Source organism: Strix uralensis, chromosome 5 (genome assembly GCF_047716275.1).
Source record: "Strix uralensis isolate ZFMK-TIS-50842 chromosome 5, bStrUra1, whole genome shotgun sequence".
In the NCBI taxonomy this organism is placed as follows: domain Eukaryota; kingdom Metazoa; phylum Chordata; class Aves; order Strigiformes; family Strigidae; genus Strix; species Strix uralensis.
Window position 1 is genome coordinate 13,654,115 of NC_133976.1, and position 23,694 is coordinate 13,677,808.

General features: G+C 37.4%; 1 protein-coding gene across 1 annotated transcript in view; it reads right to left on the minus strand.

Annotated features, from left to right (window-relative positions):
- Positions 1-6,046: 6,046 nt before the first annotated feature.
- Positions 6,047-23,694, minus strand: part of PTPN12 (protein tyrosine phosphatase non-receptor type 12) — an 82,128-nt gene continuing 64,480 nt past the window's right edge. Inside the window, exons 13-18 of the mRNA XM_074869894.1 lie at positions 15,003-15,967; positions 11,546-11,623; positions 10,130-10,218; positions 9,108-9,138; positions 7,946-8,062; positions 6,047-7,356 (exon numbers count right to left, since the gene is read on the minus strand). Coding sequence (XP_074725995.1) covers positions 7,295-7,356; positions 7,946-8,062; positions 9,108-9,138; positions 10,130-10,218; positions 11,546-11,623; positions 15,003-15,967 — 1,342 coding nt within the window. The 3' untranslated portion in view covers positions 6,047-7,294. The remainder of the gene's footprint in view (positions 7,357-7,945; positions 8,063-9,107; positions 9,139-10,129; positions 10,219-11,545; positions 11,624-15,002; positions 15,968-23,694) is intronic.

Below are 23,694 nucleotides of genomic sequence, written 5' to 3' on the forward strand. Positions count from 1 at the left end.
TTTCCTGCCAAACATGTAAGACCTTATCTTCACAGAGTTCTTGCCCATCTCATCTCATTTCACCTTCACAAGTGTCTTGCTTATACCCATGAGAGAACAGCTGCCCTCCAGACTTTTGCCAAGTGCATCATTTATCCTTATCTTACCTCTTGCTCTGCTGTTTTCCAACACACTTAACAGAACTACTTGTTTTCAGCTTCAGTGTCCTCCACACCCTTATTTTTGCCCTTCATGTTGTTCTAAGAGATCAGCTTTTGCATGACTGACCTGTCAATGCCAGCCTTCATGGTCCTCTCCAAGTTTTAAGGCCAACCTTGTAATTTCTTCCATGCTGCCTCTCAAGCTTGCAAGTTTCCTTCAATCCTTCCAAAGCCATTTTACTGTTTGTATTCCTCCTCTAAGAATTTTCCTTGACTGAGATACAACAAAATCTTGTTTAGATGGCATGTGTCTCTCATTTCCTATCACGGAGTGCTATTACAGGTTCCCTGCACTCCCATCCGTGACTCGGGGTGGGGAGGGAACCCACATCCTTTTTGCTTCATACATCCTCTAGCACAATGGGGCACGATTAAAAGCCTGACAGAGGTTTTAGGGCAGTCCCATAACTCAGGGTATAATCAACACCACCTGCAGCACCCTGTACACTTTCTAAGTCCTACATGAGAAGGACAAGTATAAAGAATAGGTATGCAACTGAGGTACAAATATTTTTAGAGATAAGATATCCCAAGGAGTGATTAGCACAAAAGCTACCCCAGCCTGAGGAAATTAATAACAGACTTGTACAGGGGTTCAGGGACGTTTAAAGCAAGCCTGGCCATCAGTGCAGCGGTCAAAAAGCTGTTTTCCTTGAAGCACTGGGCCCAAAAGCCCTTTGCTGGCCAAGGCAAGGTGCCTCCCCTGGGAGGAAAAATGATGCTCTCAGTTCAGAATTGCCAAGTTTGGACTGAAGGTGTATTCCTCACCCATATACCAAATAATTCTCTTGTCATCACTAAAGTAAATTCACTTAAATACAGGTCTCTACTGCAAGACTGCTGGTTTCTAAACATCCAATGCTCCTCCACTGTACTCCCCTGCTCGCACTTGACCTTCTTGCCCACTACTGCGTTACTGATTTAGTAGTAAGGGCAGAGAAACTGCTCTTTGCCACAGCCAAATAAGAAAAACTGTTTTGCCAGACATATTTGATGTCATATGGGAGATGAGAAACAGCAGACTATCACCTTATTGAAGTTAAATCAGCCTACATTTACATCCCAGCCAAAGGAGAAGTGCGTTCAAACCAAGAACAGTTGCTTTGGGAGTGTATGCAGCTTTCCATCAGCTGCCTTCCTACCTAGGATTCACATACGATTTCTCAGTCCACAAGCTCCTGCAAGGTTCAAGAAATTCATTTTTAGGTAACTTGATACCCTGGAAAAACATGAAGATAAGAAACAAGAAGTCACTGCATCATCATTTCAGGTATTTACGCTTTGTACTTAAACTTTGTTTAGGAGTAGGTGATCTCTGCCCTCTCCAGTTTCGAGCTGCATGAGTGAGAAATAATGGTTAAAAAAAAAAAAAAAAGAACAAAATAAATGCTGTTAGGATACAGTGTCAGTTTTCTATTTAACTCATGTCACAGTATTTCTCTGTTGACTTGATGATATATTATGCACAAAATACACTATATTCTCACCATGACCTAAATGCCAAACCCCCAAAAGTCCGAGTCATGCTCCCATACCAATTAAAGCCTAGTGATCCAGCCTGTGAGGCCAGTGGAAGGAGGTATCCCACATGGGATTGTTTGCTTATGGCAAAGTCTGCAAAGTAAGATTTGAGTAGAAGAAAGCACTTGCACTTTTGAATTTGGTCCATTCTCACCCATCATATCAGGTATTACATCTGCCTAAATAAGAGTTACTAACCTGGCCACAAAGACACAGTACCAAGGTGGCTAAAAGGAAGAGAACACACAAATGTTCATGCAAGGTTTAGTCAAAATAAAAATTAGCACAGCAAAATACCAAACAACTAAAATCAAGACAACTATCAGAAAAATGGTACTGCTCTTATGGTAGTTGGAAAACAAGTGAATTAGAAGAAAATGCTGAGTCAAGAGAGAAGGTGGGAGGAAGAGAGCTGGGAGCATCCATGGAAGATCCAGCCCGAGGGCAGGGGCAGCTCCTGGTGTGTGTGTGCAGACCGACAGCAACGGCACAAACTGAATCTCTGACTGCCCAAGTCATCAACCTCTGGGATGAGATAACAGGGCTACGTTGCTTCATAAGCTCCTGTTAGCAGGGTCAGTAAATCAGGTTAGTACTCCATCAGGCGCTGTACACCTACGAGGTATGACTGTTAACCAATTCAATCTACTGACCTGCAAATATTCCTATTATGGAAGAGAAGGAAGAAAATACTTCCAATTAAATATATCAACATAAATACAGTTACTCAACTAGTCAGACAAATTCAGTCTGACTGCAGCAAAATCCAGTTATAGCTGTGCATTTATTATCGCCTGGTTTGCCTCTGGGTAATATTCACCATGGAAATACTTGAATTCATCAATTTCAAGTAACTTGCCATATTATAAAGCCAGTTTGTGTTCATAACTACTTACTGTGACTTGTTTCAACTTTTTTTTTTTTTTTTTAAGGTTGAAACTGATCTTTTGTACCCCTTGTGTTCCCTCCTAGGCACACCTCAGAGGCAGCGGTCCTGGCTTTCTGTCTTTCCCACTCAGAAGTGTCATCCAACTACTCTGACTAGATCTCAGAGATACTCTTCTTGCTTTTCCACCCTTACTATTGCTCCTGCTGCCTTTGAGACACATAAGCCCTTTCATGCCAGTGCTCTGAAAGCCAGTTACTAAACTCAAATTACGTTTTCAAAGTTCTTTATTCTTTTATTCCCCTGCTGTAAGTACAAATCAGCACAGACAAAAATAACAAAAAAGCCTTTATGTCTGGGTCATTATACCTTAGGATATCCTTGCCAGTGTTTGCAAGCTTTTCTTAACCCAGCTGTACTGCCAAGTCAGACCAGCAGAAACACAGTCTTGTTTGCAGTGTGCCCTGTGTGGTCCAAGGCTCATCACCTGCTTAACACCGACAATCCATTCCCTCCTTCCAGCCAGGAAGTCCAAGGCTTAGCTCTCATTTCTTCAGTGATCTACCAGAGGAAAGAATATTTTCAGACGCCAAATAATAATATTGTTTTTTCCATGGATGCCACTCATGATCTTCACTTTTTACCAGGCTATTCCCTTGCTTCAACAGTCATAATTGTTCTGGCCAATTGTCATTAGAACATCTTAACTGCCTTACATTAAGCAGATACATTAATCAGGAGTTGAATGAATTATGAATGGCCATAGTTAGATTGTGGGTGGTCTGCCTGGCACTGGGAAAAAGAATCTCAAAAGTGTCCAGGCTACATGGAGCTTCCTTAATCTCAACTCTGCCTCACAACCATCCCCTCAACCATCCTTACAACCATCTCCTCAATCCTCAGGTACAACAAAGAGCAGATGCTCCAAGATACAGTCACTGCCCAGCTCCTCCTTTGCAGTCCAAAGCCTCTGCTTGACTTTGATGAAAGTGGCTTTAATTGCTGCGCAACTCTCCTTCCACATGCACCAGATAATACAGGAGGAGCCACTTGTCACCGACAGTACAGTATTATCAAGTATGTGAAAAGCACAATGAATTAGATGAGATACATTATTGTGTTAAGTGACCTTGAAATAAACCATTAGAAACATGGAATTTGTACTCACTATATATTAAAGCCAAAGTCACCAATTCATTCCAAGTGCTACGTGGCACAGTGGGAATTACAACCTAAACACACAGTTTAATCATCAAATGCAAATATTTAAGTGTTCAATTGTCAGAAGACTGTTTAAAGACAGTATGATCCGCAGCTAAAAGCAACTCCTCCAGCAGGATGGGGTTATCACGCTGCCCAGTCACTGTGTCTCCAAAGAAACCCAATCCAAGATGTCAATATACAAAAAACTCAGAGGTAATTCTTTGAGATTTTTCATTGCTCTGCACAGTTCCCAAGTTAGACACTTCTTTAAGGAAAATTACATGTAAATGCAGCAGGCTTTCCTAACAGATAAGTAAGAAATAAAAATGCTAAAGTAATGCTCTAATAACTAAAAAGTAGAAAGCTACTTGCCAAATCAATACAAAACCTAAAATATGCTGCACAAGAGATGAGCAATGATATCAGTAGAGGTCAGCTTTCTTCTAAAGGTTTGAGTATTTACATTCCTAAAACATGAAGAACTCATTCTTCTCTTGATGTAATAATTTACTGCATGATTTATTCAATATTAATACATGTAGAAAATTTAATAAATGGAATATTAGAAAAATACTGAAGGAACAAACAAGCCAATGCAGTGGTTATTAAGTAAGAATAGCTGGGTTGAGTAGTGTTACTCGTCCTTTGCTACAGTGATCAAGTCAACTGTATGCCTGATAAAAGCTGCACTTTAGAGACTGAAGTTGAAGACTGTTTTCAGAAAAAATAACGTGGAAGACGGGAGTTAAATTAAAGGAAAGATTATTCCATGATTGATTTCAATACATTTATAAAATGACTTGGTCCAGATCTGCATTCAGTGATAATTTTCAAACTAATGTAATATTCTAAACCCCTTTAGATTCAATTTCAAATAAACCACACCAAAGAAAGGTCTTGTTTTTTGATGAAGCTGCTACAGCTGGATACCATTTCAAAGTTATGATGTGAAACCATCCAGCATACAGCACCCAACCCTGCACTTACCCCTGCACCACTCACGAGAGTGGATACAGAAAGTAATGACATCAGGTAGGTTATGCCTTGCATTTAAAACTGTTAGTTCACCTGAAATAAAATAGGTGAAAATATAAAACTTAGATGAATGTAAGCGGGTAACAGCGAGTTGTAAAACAGGTCTGTCAAAGGATACAGAAATACATACAGGACAACTGCAGTTTCATATCACTAAAGCAAAAGAAAGGTTGAGAACTTTATGTGATGAACTCAAGTCTGGAATACTATCCAAACCCATGCAAATCTAAGGGAAAAAATATGAACCTGGATGTACTTCAATTAAACATTACCAGATGGTCTGTATATAGTGCACAGATTTTTGTCAGCCGTTGGTCTAAATGAAATTCAAATGTGGAAAGCGGAAAAAAAATCTACAATCTGCACAGTTCTATACTTTCTTAGTAGAGAAATATGGAAGTGATCCTTAAAAAGTACATCCAAAACATATTTGGGAATTTTCTTATTTAACAATTGGTTCAAAAAAGTTACAATGGTTTGGACTGTCCAGCGGTGATGACAGCCCATCACGCACTACAAAACCGCAGGAGGTCTGGAAGAGTGAAAGTCTAAGCTAATCATCTTCAATGCAGGGGAAGGGGAACAGAGTTCAGGCCAACTTTATTCTGCCAACTGCAAGACATTCCAACTGTCTGAACTGTTTACAAAGCAGGAATCCAGTTGATATAGGTTATCTCAAATGGCATGTATCAGAATTATTTATTTTTAAATGAATAATTGCAAAACTATGTCCACGGGAAGTTAAGTATTTATAGTGCATACAGTTGTTTGAAATAGCTCCCCAGCTAGGCAGTCTGTCGTGTACCAAATGCATGGTGACTAATCCACAGCCAAAGACAGTAATTGCAAGTTATGTACCTTTTGAAAGTTATAATAGGGCTGCTATCTAGGTATTAGCTCTCTTTTAGCAGAGAGGCCCTAAAGGTACAAGTAGCAAATTAAACATAATGTTTCCACTGCTAAAGTTCAGACTAATAGATCATTTCACTACTTAAAATAAACATTTTTTCCTCTAAACATTCTTCATCACTTCTCTGGCACTATTGTTAGCCAGAACTTTTAAAGTAGTTATTAAAAATAAGGTCCTGAGGGTCACTGTTTTGTTCAAGTACAAGATCTATAAACTAAGCCAGACTGCCATCCTTCACTCTGAGTTTGCTTCTAAATACAGCTTTTTTCCTAAGAGTAAAAACACCCATAGTGAGATTTTGACTTTCTTTAATTTAAAGATTGTATTACAGAAAAGTTTAAGTAAAGAATCCTTATAAGGATTAACTCTTGACATTATATATTGCCAAGATACAGTGTAGCTGCAAGGGCTCTATGTGAACCTTCATATAAGTTGCTTTCTTACATACACAGTTGCTGAACAACAAAAATGGTATTTACCATTTGTAAGAGAAGACAGTGGTATTTAAACAGTCCTTTTACCAGTGTGTTCTGGTTCTCCCAAATTAGAAACACACCATACTAAAACTGTAAAATCCTACTATACAGAATGTTGATAGAGATGAAATTTCTAAAGATTACAACTGATGAAACATTAAAATGAAAACTAAGGAGTGTTGATTATGTAGAATGGTTTCTCTTTTACTGGCAGGTCAAATATACTAGAAACATACAAATATTTCTGATAATCTAATTCCAGATGAACTCAAAACACTGAAGTAACATACACAGGCTAAGAGAATTCAATACTGTTCCAAGGCACTTACTGAATCTCCATGACTAGATGAAAACCAGAACAAATTATGTCTGACAATTAAACAGTATATAATATAAAAATAACCTTTTGCTTACAATTTACAAAATGTATTACAATCTTTATCTCTGCTAACCTGCAATTCTGGCTGTGTGTGTCCAGCAATTTTTGTAAAAAACCCCAGAAACTATTTTCTAAAACTTCAGGGCAAATAATTTACAAATAAGGTACACAAAATTTTAGATCATGCAGAGATTTCTTACATCTTCTGTTAATATTTTATGATTGCAACTTTATCAAATTATATACTTACTTGCCCTGTACATATACAAAATAATGCATACATGGTAATCAAACGTTAGCAAAAAGTAGTCCATAAACACAATCTGTCAAAAGTATTACTATATTAACATATGTCTACAAGCAGCGTGTAACAGGGTTAAAAGACATTAAGGCAATAATACTTGAAGTTACAAAATAAATCATATGTAATACTTTCTCCTAAGTGTAATAAGGCAGGTAGATGGCCCCAGCAAAAAGTTAAGTTGTAATACTGGAATCCACTGTTGTGAACAATGTTTAAGGTTTTGCATGGGATGTACTGTAAGAGTGTACCATTTGGTAGTTAGATCTACACTGCTCTGTGTTAGTCGCCCCCCAGAAAAGTGGAATACTATTTTTCTAGTTCTCAGTGGCACTTGAGTTTTCCAGTATAATTTATTGGTAGTATGTCCATTGGTTCTTGCATCATGTCCATTCTGAAGGGGGCTCTCTTGGTCCTCTGGGCTTTCCACAGCGGTTACCAAAACCTAAGGGAAGAAATGTATTTAATATTTCTGTCCACTTGGACGACACTGTCTCACAAATGTTGGCAGCAGTCAGAAGGATCACTGTAACACATGCTCCAGCTCTAAAGGAAGAGGTTTATTCTCAGGGCTAGAAGATGGCTTTGTAGTATTAGAAGTTCTAAAGGCACTATGGCCATATGTAATACAAACATGAAGAATGTGCATATAATTATAGTTCACTATTTAAACCTCACTTGGAAAATACTTTTCAGCAAATACAGTATTACAGCCCTTGTTACCATTTATTGATTTTTCTTTTTCCTTCTCTGTGCATCAAAGCAGTTTTCTCAGGTATTATTTCTGAAAATTACAGAAGTGATATCCCATTTGACTGATACACTCTAAAAAACAAAGTGAAGAATGACTGAATCGCTTATTCTGGGAAAAATTCTTTCAGCGTTGCTGAAGAGACAAGACAGGCTCATTTGGCTGGGTCCTCCACCTCAGCGAGATGGAGGGAGATAGTAGTAGCAGCTACCCAGACTAGCACTGTTAGTAAGTCTTCTGTTTAAATCATCTAGTGATCATGCTTTGAACTAATTGTAATTACCAATATCTGTTACTTCTGCAGGAAATTCTGAAATTTGACCTCTTGCATCAGTGGCACCAGAAAAAGAAATCTGAGGTAAAATGTCAGTTGGTGTTTTGTTGCTTCTTTCAGGACGATCTGGAAAACACACACACACCCCCCCTTACTGTAACATTCATTTAGTCAGCACTGTGTGAATACTATTTTTAAGTATAGCTCAGTCCAGAACACAACTTGCATCAAGTATTATTTACAAAAATAAAGATTTAAAAGCCAGTTTCTCATTTCTCAAAAAGCATACTTCAAAATTGTTTATGAAGCAGATGTTCAATGACAGTGATACATTCTGGTTTGCCAAATATGGAATTTTTTTTTTTAAGTTTGTATGGATATTTAAAATCCTGTGTAGCACCTATTTACAGCAAGAGCTCACAGTACCATTTAATACATCAATATAAATGCATCTGTTCATATTCTTTCTAAACTCAAGGTACTTAAAAAGACATGGTGTAACTGTGTGTTGCATTACTTGTATAACACTCCATTAGCAAATCTGTAATATTTCTGAAAATTAATTTATTTTTTAAAAATCTACCAGGTATTTAACATGCAGCTCCAGATAGGCTGTCCAAGCCCATTCAAGCATATGCAGAAAACACATGGCAGACATAAGCTTACAGCCGAAGCAGGTTGCTGCAAAGTTAAACATCAGCTGATATACTGCACTTCTTACTGAAGCCTTTTCAGAGACCAAAATTAAAGACTTTGGTAAATATCCAGCATACACATATATATACACACACATCACTGCTGAATGTATTTCAGGTTTACTCCCATCTTTATGAAATTAAAGAAATTAATGCACCCACTTTTACAATTTCTATTGCAGTAACATGGGAAGTTCTAATTAAGCTGAAAAAATACTGCTGTTATAATATGCATTTAAACTCAGTATTTTTGGTCTTCATTATTTTAGCACACCCTAAGTTTAACATAAATTTTTAAGTTAGACCTGTAACTTGCTTTCTCAGAAAACCTTAGCAGCTTTTAAAAACAGAAGGCCTTTTCAGAAATGCCAGTATTTTGACAATATACTTAAATATCTTCAGAGCAAAAGCCAAGTTCAGGCAAATTTTTGTTCAGTAGGAAAAATGTATTAAAAAAAATTGTTTCCCTCACTTACCGGGTAGTATAGGTGAAGTTGTTTTCAAACCCTGTTAATGAGAAATATTTAAAGTAATTCTATAAAATGCTTCCAAAATGTTAAAGAATACCAGAAATTTAAGACAATAAAAACATTTTGTAAAAAATATACAACATCTGTGGAAATATCTACTTCCTCCCACATTTCTGACTTGCTATAACACTGACAAAAAATGCTACAGTAGTTAATAAAGAATTTACTATCAGAACCTTACTTAATATTTAATAAAAAGGTAAAATTGTCACATTACAAATTATTTGCAAAATTAGGTAGGTTAGTTCTCATACAGTCCCTGAAAATTCACACGTAACGTTTTTGTCATATTTTTAAGCCATGTGTAAAGGTGGCTGTAAAGTGTATTGGGGGTGCATGGAAAAAAGGCACAAACGTAAAGAGGTTTCACATGCTTTTGAAGTTTTGCCAGATGTTTATGCTGGATGACTTTGAGCAACTAGTAGACTGATGTGAAAAATGGAATCTGATGGGCAGAAAAGAGTTTGTTTAAAATAAGTACGGATATAAGGAAGAACTTTATCAGGCAGTGAAGTAGGTTGCCCACAGAAGATAGCGAAGTCTCCACCTTTGGGGACTTTTCAAGACCCAAGTGGATAAAGCCCTGAGCAGCCTGGTCTGGGTCCCTGTTTCATGCAGAAGGTTAGACTAGAGACTGCAATTATCCTCCAGCTTGAGTTAGCTTATGATCAATTAATGGCAGACAGCAAGCTCCATAAAAGCAGCATATTTATGCTTTAAATTAGGGCTTTAGGAGCGTATTAAGGATGACTTTTTAAAGTATTGCTGAACTTAGAAAACTAGATAGTTTTATTGGAAAGAAAACATGCTCTTAACACATCAGTTCAGCAGCACAGGCAGAGGAAAAACTGGCTAGTTGCAGATGATCAACAGCTGTGACTTTTCACAAATATGTGTTTTGCTTTTTGTTGTAGCTCCTGACTGAGCTAGAAACGACTGATTAGTACAGACTTGTCTCCTGTACTTACTGTAGAGACTGTTTGTTCAGGGAGATGCTGATCACGCAATATGCTCCACTCAGACTGTGCAATCATAACTGGCTTCAGCAAGGGTGTGCCTAGGAAAAATTACATCAAACTCAACATACATGAGTTTTCTCCATGATGAGGCATTAGAACACAGCATCTGAAGTGTGCTATAAAGCAACATTTTTATAATTAAATGCTTGTAAAAACATGAATCTCTGTTTACATGAAGAGCATTCAAGATAAGGGAAAACTCCACAAAATAATTCAAAACACAAGACTGCAGTGTTTGCATTGTGGATGTTAATTTCCTTCATTTAGGGGTTCCTAACCAATAGGAAAATTAGCTTATTTTTCCAATGATGTTTTAAAAATTTTGTTATACCACCCATGCAATAATAGTAGCTCTGAAAAAAAAACTATGCTAAGTAAAGAAAACACACAAGTCAGGACAGTCATACCTGTCCTTTACTGACATCATGCAAAAACATCAAAATTGAAGTGATTTTACTGATTCCAGACCCAAAAAGATTTTTTAGTGTTTCTTGTGTTCTCACAAAAAAGAAGCAAGTCCATAATATCCAAAGAAAGGATCACTTTGACTCTGAACTACCCATCTTATGATACTCAAGGGCCATATTTACAAAACTTCCTTGTTTTTATGCTGAAAATAACTATATTAACTACTTTGGCCAAATATGTTTTAAATGTCACACACAAAGTGACACTAAACAAAAGTCTCATTAAATAACTGCGTCACACTAGGTTTTCTGGAAGATACCAAACATCAACTTAATTTATCATTTCCTTTCAATTAATCTTTTTTGTATTCTGCCATTACTAGTTTGATGAATGAAATATGAAGATAGAAGTACATCCTTTGTAAGTGTCAGTTTTCTCTTCCAGTTACCTTTTTGATACAGGCAAAGAGTAAACTATGTTAAATTTAAAAATAGACTGGGTTTGTTCACTAGACACAGTGCAGTATGAAATGTCATCATCTTTCCTTTGCTTAAGAAAGGAGAATCAGATAAGCACTGTTCATGTGTTTTCCCATTCCCTACCCGGGAGCAGTAGGAAACTAAAATAGCTGGGGAATCCCCTAGCTGTACTGCATTTACCCACTGTATCTCATTTCCATACTCTTCAGACTGATTCTACTAAAATCAATATTAAGTCTCCCATATACTTAACTATCATGTAACAGCATGCTTAGTCATAAAATGAGAAATAATTTGACTGTGTTCAAGGGCTTGTGAAAGTTAAACCTCAGAATATGCCATTACACATGCTAGATTTCATACCATTTTACAATTTGCTCCAACACTAAGATTAACCAAAAAGCAGGGGTATTCCAATACAATACTGAAACATATTTCACTTTTTATCCCCAATTATCACAAAACATTAAGAACTCACTCTGTTCACTTGCTAATACAAATGATTCTGGTGTTCTTTCTGGGAGTGGGGGAGAGGAATCTTCACTAGTATCAGCATCTAAATCAAAAATGACATTTAGATAAGTTAAAACACACACTTAAATTTTCCTCGTAGGTTTTTAGAAGTTGATCTTTTGATATGTGAGATCATCCTAAACTTGGTATTAAATTTCAGGCAAAAGGAAAATTTGTTCCATATATTATAAAACATTTTGGTTTAATGCCTTGGGAGCTGTTTCATGATAACAACACTATCTTCACATTAAGGGGGTAGGATCAGTTCACATGTTATGAGAGAAAGAAAAGTAAAATCCATTTTCAGTCTAAGTAATTTGGAGGAAAAAAAACTTCAGCAACTCCAATGAAAAATTTTTCTTCATTCTTTCAGAAACAGAAGATAAGCAGAATTAACAGTCTGCACTGGAGCAGTACCGTTTGCTTCTTGAACAAGTAACTTGCCACTAACTGTAACCATAGTAGTTAACATAATTTAATTGCAGTTCATTACATGTCTATTTGCTGCCACTGCAAGTGAGTTAAGCTCATTACAACACATTGGCTTCTTGAACTCTTCTGCAGATACAGGTAACTGCACACAGTTGGAGCCTACCAACTGAAACACTGGTGCAGCTTCCAAACCCTGGTAAGAAGCGTGTTGAAAATATGTATGAGCTCTCCAGCTGTGCTGAAGATAGTAACTTAGTGCTGATGAGCAGCAATTTTGAGCTTTTCTTAAGTGGCTGTAACCATACTTAGTTATGAGTCCAAAGTCAGTACTGTGCAGCTAGGTTGCACGGTGCAAGGACATTAAGCAACATTGCTTTTCAGGACTGCATCGTGTGACAGTTAAGTTCCAGGGAAGCTCTGCATTAACCACTTCTCTAAAGCCCCAAGTCTCAGTTTTGCTTCCCAAGTCCATCTCGGAGCCCACCCAGGCTGGCTTCCCACACTACCAGTGTAAACTAGTTAAACAATCTAGTGTAAGGTTAACTAGCCAGAAGGGTAAATAGGAGCCAGAAGAGAAGGCTACTCTTTGTGCCAGTAACACATGCTGTTCCCAGTCTGTTCCCTCTTGCCTCTCTGGAGTGTTATAACACAAGCTGTTTTGGCAGCAAAAGGCCCTCTCCAGCCTGCTAAGGAATTTGAGGTAGAAATTAAAGGTTTAAAACAATTCAAAGTAGCTGCTGCCATAAGAAGTCTCATCTGACAACTGTATTCTAGACATAAAAAAATGAAGACACATTTCAACTAATGAAACCATGAAACTTGCCCTACCAACATGCCAGCAGCAGGGACAGGAACTCCACCATGATTTACAAGCCACTGTGTTCAAAGTGACTTCTTTGAGACCTGCTCCGTCTCAAGTTCACTACACAGCATAAGAAAATCTTCATTTATTGAAATAGTCTCTATAAAAATCAGCAAATGAAGTGACTATGGAGTATGCACTAACTGAAAGTGAGGTTTTGGGGTTTTTTGTTTTCTGTTATTCTTGTGGGATGGTTGTTGCTGGTTTGGTTTTTTTTTTTTTTTTAACCTCAGGGTACAACTACTTTTCACTTCATTTGAATTAAAAAGAAGATTTAATTATGTGGTAAGATCATGCACACCAACAGTTATGGTTAAGCAACAAGGGTGCTGATAAGTTCACAGGGAAGCTTCATTGCTGATTGTACCCACATCCCCAGCTTCAGACAGAAGAGTCCTGAACAATTATTGAGAATGAAAAACCCACTGTAAAACATGGTTTAGGATCACTGGTGCAAAGTGATCTAACCCTGTATTCTTGAGTCTGAGGTGGATTACAAGACCTGCAACCTGAAAATAAAATGGGAAGTGTTCACTACGGTACAAAAGAATAGACACACCCTCGATAACAAGATAAATTATAAAAAATTAATATAAAAATTTTAAGCCGTTCCTGTGAATGCAGCAACATACCAGCAGCACAAAGGCTGAACTGTTATTTCAGGATGTTTCTGATATGCAGTTACATGAAACAAATTCTTGAGAGACATTTCTCCCATTCTTTATCACATTTATGACATATCACTTATTTTACAGCATCTATGTAAAGAGATGTGTAGAGAGGTAATGATTTTCAAACAGTGATAAACAATGATTGCCCTGGGAAAGAAGGAACAAAGCCCGGCTAAGCGCAGTGTTGGAAAAATACTATAGCATGCAAATCTACTGAAAACAAATCCAAGGAGGACTGCTTGATATAAACGTTGAAATAACTATGACATAAAGGGCTTTGTCTGCTATGCAGAGCATTTTTAAAGTGTCACAGGGTTAAAAAAACATACATGTATGTGCAAATATTTTGTGTGTATACACAGTATCACAAAAATCTCTAAAAACAGATTGCTTTTAAAGCTGCAAAATAGGTCACGTTTCTGACTTTTGGTGCAAACTTAGTTCACAAAGCAAGTACTTTCAGTTGGTTCTGCATCCTCCATCATACAGTGAGCCCCATTTCACCTCAAAGTCATGTAGCTTGCAGAGAGTCCTGAAGCGAGGCCATCACTGTAAGGACCTCCTAGCACAAGAGTCTGATCTAAACACAGAAGCTCATGTTCTCCTTTCAGCTCCGCAGCCTTACTACACGCTTTGTTGGACTTCGCACAGCCAGTTACCAAGGCCTAATTTGTTCTTTCCAGTTACATCCTCCATCTGATCTAAGTGTGCCAGCCTGACCGAAATCTGAACCAGCACATTTTAGGACCCTTTTGCCTTTGATAAGTGATATTATAACTTTTTGCAGAAGTAGTTTTGCAAACTTTTCTTGCTCAAAAAACTACAAAAAGCAGTAAAAGATTAAAAGCGACCGAATAATTTTCAAAGCACTGCTAAAGCAGAACTTGGATTTTTGAGATAAACAGCAATGTTACTTTGTCTCCCCCAGCCACGTACAGAAAAAGAGGAATGTAGGGCTAAGTATTTACAATGCTATTAAAACACAGAAGCCAAATCATGAGCAACTTCAAAGAGTGATACAGTGAAAGAGGTTACGTCTACATTTTTAGGACCAGCACATCAACCAGTAAGCATGCATTTGATGTGTGTTTGGACAAGCCTGCTTAAATTACTTCGACTACTCAAAACTGCCATTATTATAGACACTTCCATGAAATTGGACACGAAGAAAAAAATGCACCAACCAATAACACAGAAACCTGCAATTAAGGATGCATTCATACCTTTCAATAAAGCTTTTGAAGCAGCTTATCAAGGCCTGTAGTACCTTGTAACAGGCATGGCTCACATGCAAACCGAAAACTGGGAGGAGAAGAGTTGTGCCCTTTCTGAAGCTGCCATACTACACTGTTTAAATTTACATTTAAAAAACTGCATTGTAAAGAAATTTACATTGTCCAATTCCACAGATGCAACCAGGTTAAAGAGTAGCACTTATGAACCACAGTGAAACCTACCTTTGCCATCTTCAGAGCATGTTACAGCTGTTAAGTCTTGCCTAGCAATAGACATTGGCAACACTTTTCTGGCAGAAATGTTTTCAGTATTAGTGGCAGCAGAAACTGTGGCACTTGCGGTTGAAACATTAGACGTGCTTTTGCTCATGGTTCCGTCAAAGTTCATCTCGTCTGTGTCAGAATCATCTGAATGAAGAGGATTAGTAAAACAGAGTGGTGCTCGAGCAGAAATAGTAGTATGACCAACATTATCACTGAAAGGATGTTCAACTGTGGTGTTTGATACCAGAGAGAGAGTTTTAACACCATGACATAAGATGTCTGAAGACATGTCTTCAGACGCTGACGTACACAGTGCGTTTTCAGGCCCATGCAGTGACCACGTGGCATGTCCCTTTTCTGTCAGAGGCAGACGATCTGGTCTTGGTGGAGTATCAGAAAGCTCCTGACTCTGCAGACTTTCCGGTGAAGGTATTAAGGCTGTGTTAGACTGTGGCACGCTGCATTCCATACACGAGTTTTGAGAAGCATCTACAAATGAACCCCCTGAAATCTGTTCCTGTGGCTTAAAGCTCTTATCAGTTACACAGGATGACACAGGCTTTATTTTAACTGCATGTCCCCTGTTCAAGAGAGAGTTCCCATCAAAGCTTCGTGGTCCCTCCTGAAGAGGTACCTTCTTGATCTCAAAACTTAAGTTGCGCTCCAGCCTTCTCTCTGCACGTTCACTGGGTTCATTCTTCCCTGAAAGTTCTGCTGACTTATTATAATTCTCATTGAGGTCTGTTGAATGCTCTGACGAAACCATGTGCAAAACTGGCTTTGGATGGTATCTATCATTGTCCTGCCACACCGTAGTGACTGTTGGATAAGCTGATGGGGGAGATGGTGTTAAGATTGGTGGTACTGGCTGAGGCTCTGGAGGCTGCAAGATTTCTTCTTTAGCATCTCCTTCTACAAGGCAACTGCAAAAAACCCAAAACACAATTGTGTAAGTTTTCTGTATTTTGACAATATTTTAGATATCTACCATCTGTCTCTGCAGTAGTAATGATTTCATACCAATACTAAACTCCAAGCAGCACTTCCACTGCATACAGACAACAGTTATGAAATATGACTAATGGGGTAGGCAAGAACTAAGTCAACACACTCAAAACATATTTCAGAATATCACAAAGACATGCATTCAGGCCACAGCTAATCCTCATTGATAGTTCAAAGATTGCTCACATCCTTTCCCAGAAGCATTTTTTCAAAGACTCTGTAAGAAAGGCCCTCTTGTGGCAGGATTTCAGTACTTTTCTGCTTTCTTCTTTCTTAAGAAGTGCTTCAGAGGAACTTGACATACAGAATTCAATTTTCAATAAAGCCAAGAAAAATTTCTTTAAAAAAAACCCTTACAGCCTGCTCTATACCAAATATCTTCCTTTATTTTTCTGCACATGTCCAGAAAGGTTTTATTTTTATATTTGTGCATTTAATAGTTTCTCCATAGTTGTAAGGCTAATGATGCAGACCAAATTTAGCTGACATGAGGCGCAGTCTATATAAAAACCATTCACAGTAGAATATATGATCCAAATCACAGTGCATATTAGTCAGACCAAAGCACTTATTATTGCAGTTCATCTTAAGCTACTTAAAAGGAGAAGCTGTTCAAACATAGGGTCAATTTACTTTCAGATTAGATAGAGTATTTGGCTACAAACATTTTGCACAACTGACTGAGGTCTTGTCTACAACCAGGAATTAGGCATTTTCATTCAGAGCCTTCAAAAATATTTTGTTTCATTATGTAAGACTGGTAACATAGTAATAACTGAGGTGCAAAACAAATGTGTGACAAGAACAGAAATACAATGAAATAGTTTAAAGAAATGATACTTTCAATCCAGACAGATAAATCAAAGCACAACAAACTTGCAAAGGAGTGCAATTTGGCCACATGCTTGAGCTGAGAAACCAGCCCATTTTATATACAAAGCTCAGATCACTTCCTGCTGTTGGCAGAGATGTCCTTCATAAGGAAGCAATAAACCTTATATACAGACCAGCAATTAACATCAAAAACAGTGATAACCTTGAACGAACAAGAGTTAGACAAATCCTCATATACCTTTAGGTTTTTTGGATAATCTATGTCAGAGGCACCATGAATCACCCAAAACCAGCTCTGCAGTAGGAAACTTGGAACCTCCTCTTGGAGATAAGGTTATAGCAGGACATTCTCTTCCCTTGAAAATGAAGTCACTGGTAGACCTTGGACTGTACCTTCCTTTCACAATCTAACATCCTGAAGAACTGAATCTATTCAGAAGAGTGTTCACAGTATTGTTGTGAAGTAGACTTTTATTTGTAAATGAATTCAAGGCTACACACCAAAACCCAGAAAGCAGAGGCTTTCAAAAAGGCAAAACCTCTTACTACCTTGCTGGATTCAAGATCACTGTGACAGTATTCTCTGCCGCATTTGTGTAAAACCTGGGAGAACACAGCATATCGGGCAGGTCTGGAAGAAGGTGTGCCAGTAAAAACTCATGTTGTAAGGACCAGCAGAATAATATACAGATTATATTCTCTAGGCCCTGTAATTTCAGGCTATTTATATGAAGCTTCCATGATCACAGTAGCAGTTAATCATATCTTACTAACTCAGATTAAGAATGAGAACGTATTTGCATTTTAGAGACCTGACAGATTCTATAGAGAAAAAACGTCTCATAAATGAGCCATCAGCTACATAATGAAACCACACCTTCAGGCTTGTAGGTGAAGTCTGACATCCAAATAGAGGTTGCCATTCAACTTGGAACAGTTAGAAAGCATCCAGCTCTACCACTATCTTGTTCCTACAAATCTTTCACCTAGGAAGCCCAGACTGAAACCAGGAGTCTAACACAGTTATAGTGATCTTTCAGTACTCAAATAGGGCTTATAAGAAAGATGGGGACAAACATTTACCAGAGCCTGTTGTGATAAGACAAGGGGTAATAGTTTTAAACCGAAAGAGGGTAGATTCAGACTAGTTATAAGGAAGAAATTTTGTATGATGAGGGTGGTGAGGCACTGGAACAGGCTGCCCAGAGAGGTGGTAGATGCCCCATCCCTGGAAACATTCAAGGCCAGGTTGGACGGGGCTTTGAGCAAACTGATCTAGTGGAAAATGTCCCTGCCCATGGCAGAGGGGCTTGACTAGATGACCTTTAAAGGTCCCTCTCAACCCTAACTGTTCTATGATAAAACATAAATACTTTAAAATAGACATTCTGAAACTTGGTAAATCAATCACTTCTCTTTGAAGAAGACTGACAAAGGCTAACATTGGACTCCTGCACTTGGAAAGCCAAATGCCTCAATCGGTCTCTGTCTTCCTTTTGTTGCTCCTATTAAGTCTGAAAAAGCATTTTTACTTGAGAGAACATGAGCTAGTAATGCAGTTCTAGGACAACGAATCTTCTACCTTCTCAGCCAACATTAAGAAATTATTAATTAAAAAAAAACAAGTAGAAAGGCTTATAGGAATGCAGACTACCAAGTTATACTCTGTATCCCTTCAGTATTGTATTATCCAGCAATCCATGGTGAGGTTTCTTCTAATATTTCTCATGTATGCCAGCCTATCTTTGTCAGACAGCAAGAGAGGAAGCAAGAATGATTCAGAAATCATATTTTCAGAAAGGTTACTGGAGAGCGTAGAAGACAAATAAAAAACCCTGACAGCTACAAAACTGAATTGCTACCTCTTCCCCAAAGACATTATTTAAATAAAACAGAAAAAGGCATTAAGTATCAAACAGGCTGTTTCAGCTACACTGGAATAAAGCCAACAGTGGGCTCGCTTTTAAAAGTCATAGGGAACATAGCTAAAGACCACACAATTTCACAAGAATTCCTGCCTGTCTATTCATGAATGAAAGGTATCAGATAGGCTCTCATTACTTGTCTGCATGTCCCATCACAAACAAAAACCAAACCAAAGTAATACTATTAACTCCTCTGCTTGCAAACAAGACCTAAAAAGGACTTAGCCAGTGCAAATTCTTGAGACTATCATGACCTATGTTAAAAAACAATTAGAATAAAAATAAGGGACTGCCTCACACTTGAAGCTTCTACAGAACTGAAAGCATACCTGTCTTGGGACAGACTACAGCATGAGTTTCATCCTTGTGATTTTATTAGCACCAAGCTATAGCAGTATGGGATGAAGAACTAAAATCCTTATACAAGGGATTCCGAACCAAAGAAAACCGTTTGGATTTTCAGTTTATGAAAATCCCCACCCACTGAAGTACTGCAAGCTCCCCAGCTTCCAAACTATCTTCTAAAAGTTACTATATCTTCGTACCTGGAAAATCCCAGATCCCCTTGCAGTTGTCCCAGGTGCCCTCTCCCATTCTCTGTCTGACTCCTGTCACAATGGGTTGGGCCTCAAATTCCTTCTCTTCCTCCCCTCTTTGCATTTGTATATTGCTATTTTGCTTTACATTAAAATAGGAGGAATACAAAGCACATCAAAATAATTTAATTAAAAATATTTTGGGAACTCTTTTGCCTCTAGATGTTCTTGAAAAATAAACATGCTTGAGAACAAGTCGTTTCCTTGAATTAGTAAAGATAAGCTGGGGGGGGGAAGAAAGAGTAAGTCTTGCTCCAATTTAATACCCACTAAGGAAGACAGGAGACTTTTCCTCCTCTTGGATTTCTCTCCTCTATGCCAGGAGAAAGAGAGAGAGACAGAGAGAGAGAGAAGTTTACTTGCACAAATGTTTACATGCCCCCTTTACCAGCAGTGATACTTATCAATAATCTTCACTAAATCCTCCTACTGAAAATGAGGTTTTTCCCTTACTGACCTCCTTTTCCTGACCCAGAGTTATACATGCAATCAGCAAAACTTAATTTTCTTTTCTTTAGCATTACAATTAGCTAAAGAAGCAATTTAACATTAAACTAGATATGACAGGATTATAGGCCCATAATACCAGTCAAAATTCATAAAGTTTTTCACTGATTACTGTTTAATGAAATCACTCTCATTTGATTCACTAGTAAACAGAACCCCACACGTATACAAACAGCCCCCTTAGGGGTATGTGTAGAACTGATAATACAGAAAATACTGCATGTCAGCAACCCCAAAGTTGCTTAATCATCTTCCTTGTACACATCTAAAACAGAGCTATTAAAATGTTCCCCATAATATTTGAAGCTAAATTTCATTCTTTCACTCTTAAATGAGAGCTTACAGTGATCAAATAAGAAATTTATCAAAATCATTCTTTGCCTATTAATATTGAAGAATGTTCTTCCTCAGAAAATGAGATGCCCAAATAGCATTCTGATGGTTTGTTTTTTTTTTTTTTAAGGAAATATATGCCACACAGGATTTCCTGGTTTTCTCTGAATAGGTAACAATTTTTCCATTTTACTGACATCATAGTATTATTATTTCACATGTTCTGCATTGCAAATAATGTTTTTGTTTCTTTTTACAAAGCAGAAATATAAGGATATGTATACATTTAAGGGGTCTTTGTTTAGCAGCAGCTCTTTGTAAAACTCTGCCAGAAAATCTTGGGCATTTTGGGCTGCTGCATAATGCTTTCTTTGGGTACTTCCTTCAACAGCTGTGCTCTATAGACACTTCTCCCCCCAGAGGCAGAAAATTATCTGAAGATGAACTACTAATATTATTACAAACAACAGGCAGTATAGTAAAACCAGCTTGATTTAAATTACCGGGAAACTAATCGAAAGCTCATGAAAGAGGATATTGAGACAGAAAAGAGTCAGTGAACCAAAGAATGCCAGACCACTTGAGAAAGTGAAGTAAACTGTATTTTTTTTCTGTATTAGACCTTTAAATTAATCCTGCATTGCTTTTATATATTGCAAAAGCAAGCATTTTGCAAGTACATTTGTAAAATCACACTGTGCAATAGAAAATTGAAAGTCTTCTCATAAATCAGCCTTGACAGTATCTCTTCATAGACAACTGCTACAGATTATCTTGTAATTCCACTACCTTAACACTTCCTCATACCTAACTGTATATGGAATTTCCCTAGATGATCAGGGCAGCTTTTTCATATGCTTTTATTGCCACACAACCTGAGAGGCTGATGCAGTGCTTTAGTGCCCAAGATCTCAAAGTTAATGGCTTCTCAACTGTCAGGTAAACCATGCATTAAGAAATAATAATTTTTTAAAAAATTATTTGTCATAATAAGAATGAATTATAATTTGTCAAAAGTACAATAATTTGTCAAAAAAGTGCCCTCCCACAACTTTCTACCAAAAATGTACACATGGGGAAAAAAAACAAACAAAAAATTTTTTCTGCAATTTGCTTTTTCTTCAATATATTCTAAATTCTTAGAATGTTTTGAAACGTAAGCCATTCTAGCCTTAATGGAAAAGAGCTCTATTACTAAAACAGGGCACCACCGGTTCAGATTTAAATGAAACTTGGCCAGTGTTCAAAAAAAAAAAAAAATCCATGGTTATTCTACACAGCATACTGCAGGGTTTTATTTTCAAATAAAAGAGTGATGCCAAGGTCATGGAATGCAGCTGCTATGATCAACTAAAAATAGATACCAAGCTCTACATCCTCCCTCATAATTAAAATAGGAAAATTAAACTCACTGTAAGCAGGCTGAAGCTAGACAACCACATTATTCTACTTAACATTAAATCACTGCCATCCACATGGAAGAAAAGCTGCAGTTAGTGATGCTGTCATAAACTACACTACAAATCATTTATATAAAAGTTTAAGGAATTAATAAAAATAACCAGCTGGTGAATTTTTCTTGTAAAATTTAGTTACAAGAGGCTTTTTGGTTTTTTAATTGAGACACACAAATCAGAGACTGCTAACTAAGAAGGAACACCAATCAATGGCTTTTATCTTCGCTTTGCAGATGCAGAGACAGTGTTCTGCAGGGCTCGAAATGAAACAGTTACATTTAACCCTTGAAATGTATTTAAACGTCATGAGATTGAAGTCCAAGCATAATTTGAAGAAAAGTTAAACAGCTACAGTATTTTACCTGTTCTCCTTCAGACAGTAGCATGTAGCTCTTCATTAGACTACATATGAAAAAAGTTGTTACCTCATCTTTTCTTTTTGGGAGTTTGTCTCAGTTTCTCCATTTCTTTCAAATTGCATTTGAACTTGAAAATGAAGAATTTTCTGATTAAAATAAACAACCTCTTTTTCCAAATACTTCAGAATGAACTACTAAACACGCAAATATTTCAAGGGCTATTCCTTAAAGGTATTAAGATGCTCGATCTGAATTCTGAAGTACCAATCATTGCTTCTAGATCTGAAGTAAAAGCTCCAATTGCACAGTTATGTTAAATCACATACAGTCCTAAATTATGAATTTAAAACTTTATCGTTAGATATAAGACTGCAAAGAACCCAAGTCAAAACTTACTTATGCCCTCTTCCTATCTTAGCCTGAAAGCAGTGAAACATGTCTAACAAAGAATGCTTTCCACCCCCCCAAGTCCTCCAAAAGAAGTTAACATAGATGTAAATTCAAGGTGACTTTCACAAGAAGAGATCATAAACTGCAAAGCCAAGCCATTTCTAGAGTAACATGCTGATGTATGCACTCATGAGTTGGTCTTGTTTACCTTTGTAATAATCAAGGAGTAACAGCATTTGAATTTTTTATGTTGACATCAAATGCAGGTAGACATTAAGCTAAATGACTACATTCAGATATTGTACAGCAAATACAAATTACATTAAAGCATTACAAGGTGATAAAAGGTTGGAAGGCAATACAATTCCAGAACCTCTGCAAAACAGTACAGCTAGATGCTTCATGGTGAGTTAATAAAAGTAAACAAAATTCCAATTTCATATTGATTTAATATCAGTATCAATTAGAAGTTATACTTTCTATCACTCTTTCCCCAAGATAGCCCCAGGCCAATGCAAGTACTAAAAGGATTTATATCCCTCTGAGTAAGCTTCCTATCTTATATGGCAGAAGCCTTTAGTGGCATCTCATCCTTAACTAGCACAGACATGAGAGTTAACTTGATACTAGCTACACTTTAAAAGGAAGAGACCTACAAATGTAAAGATAATACAGAGATGACCTGTCCTACAATCCTGTCACGAACAAGAGAAGAGATAGGTGAGAAAGCCACCGTTACAGAAAAATTCTACAATATACTGAGTGTTTAGCCACTGAAAAGTGCTGTAGAGGAGATGTCACCATCTCATCCAACAAACAGCCTCAGGGCTGTCAGAAAACAACTAACAGGAATCATAAGCATTACTATCTAAGCAAACACAACTTGGTCTGACAGCAATATGGATGACAAGCACCCTGAGGTCAAGAGATGTAAATCAATCTTCCTCCTCCTCAGTCAGGACCATCTCAGGCAGGTTTACCCAAACCCAAGCTGGCACACAGTACTGTTCAGTATTAGTTGCTGTAGCCCTTTTTTCTTTAGGAAAAAAATCAACTTTTAAACCTTCTCTTAAAAAAATGCACATTGCTACACATTCTAGAGCCAACTACAACACAACACAAAGATTTTAAAAGCCTTATTCCTTTTAAAAAACACTAGCTTTAGCAACTTGCTTGTAACTTCTTCAGAAAGAGCGCATGTACAACTTAAGTACACATTTGGCTGGCAACCTAAAAGTGTTACT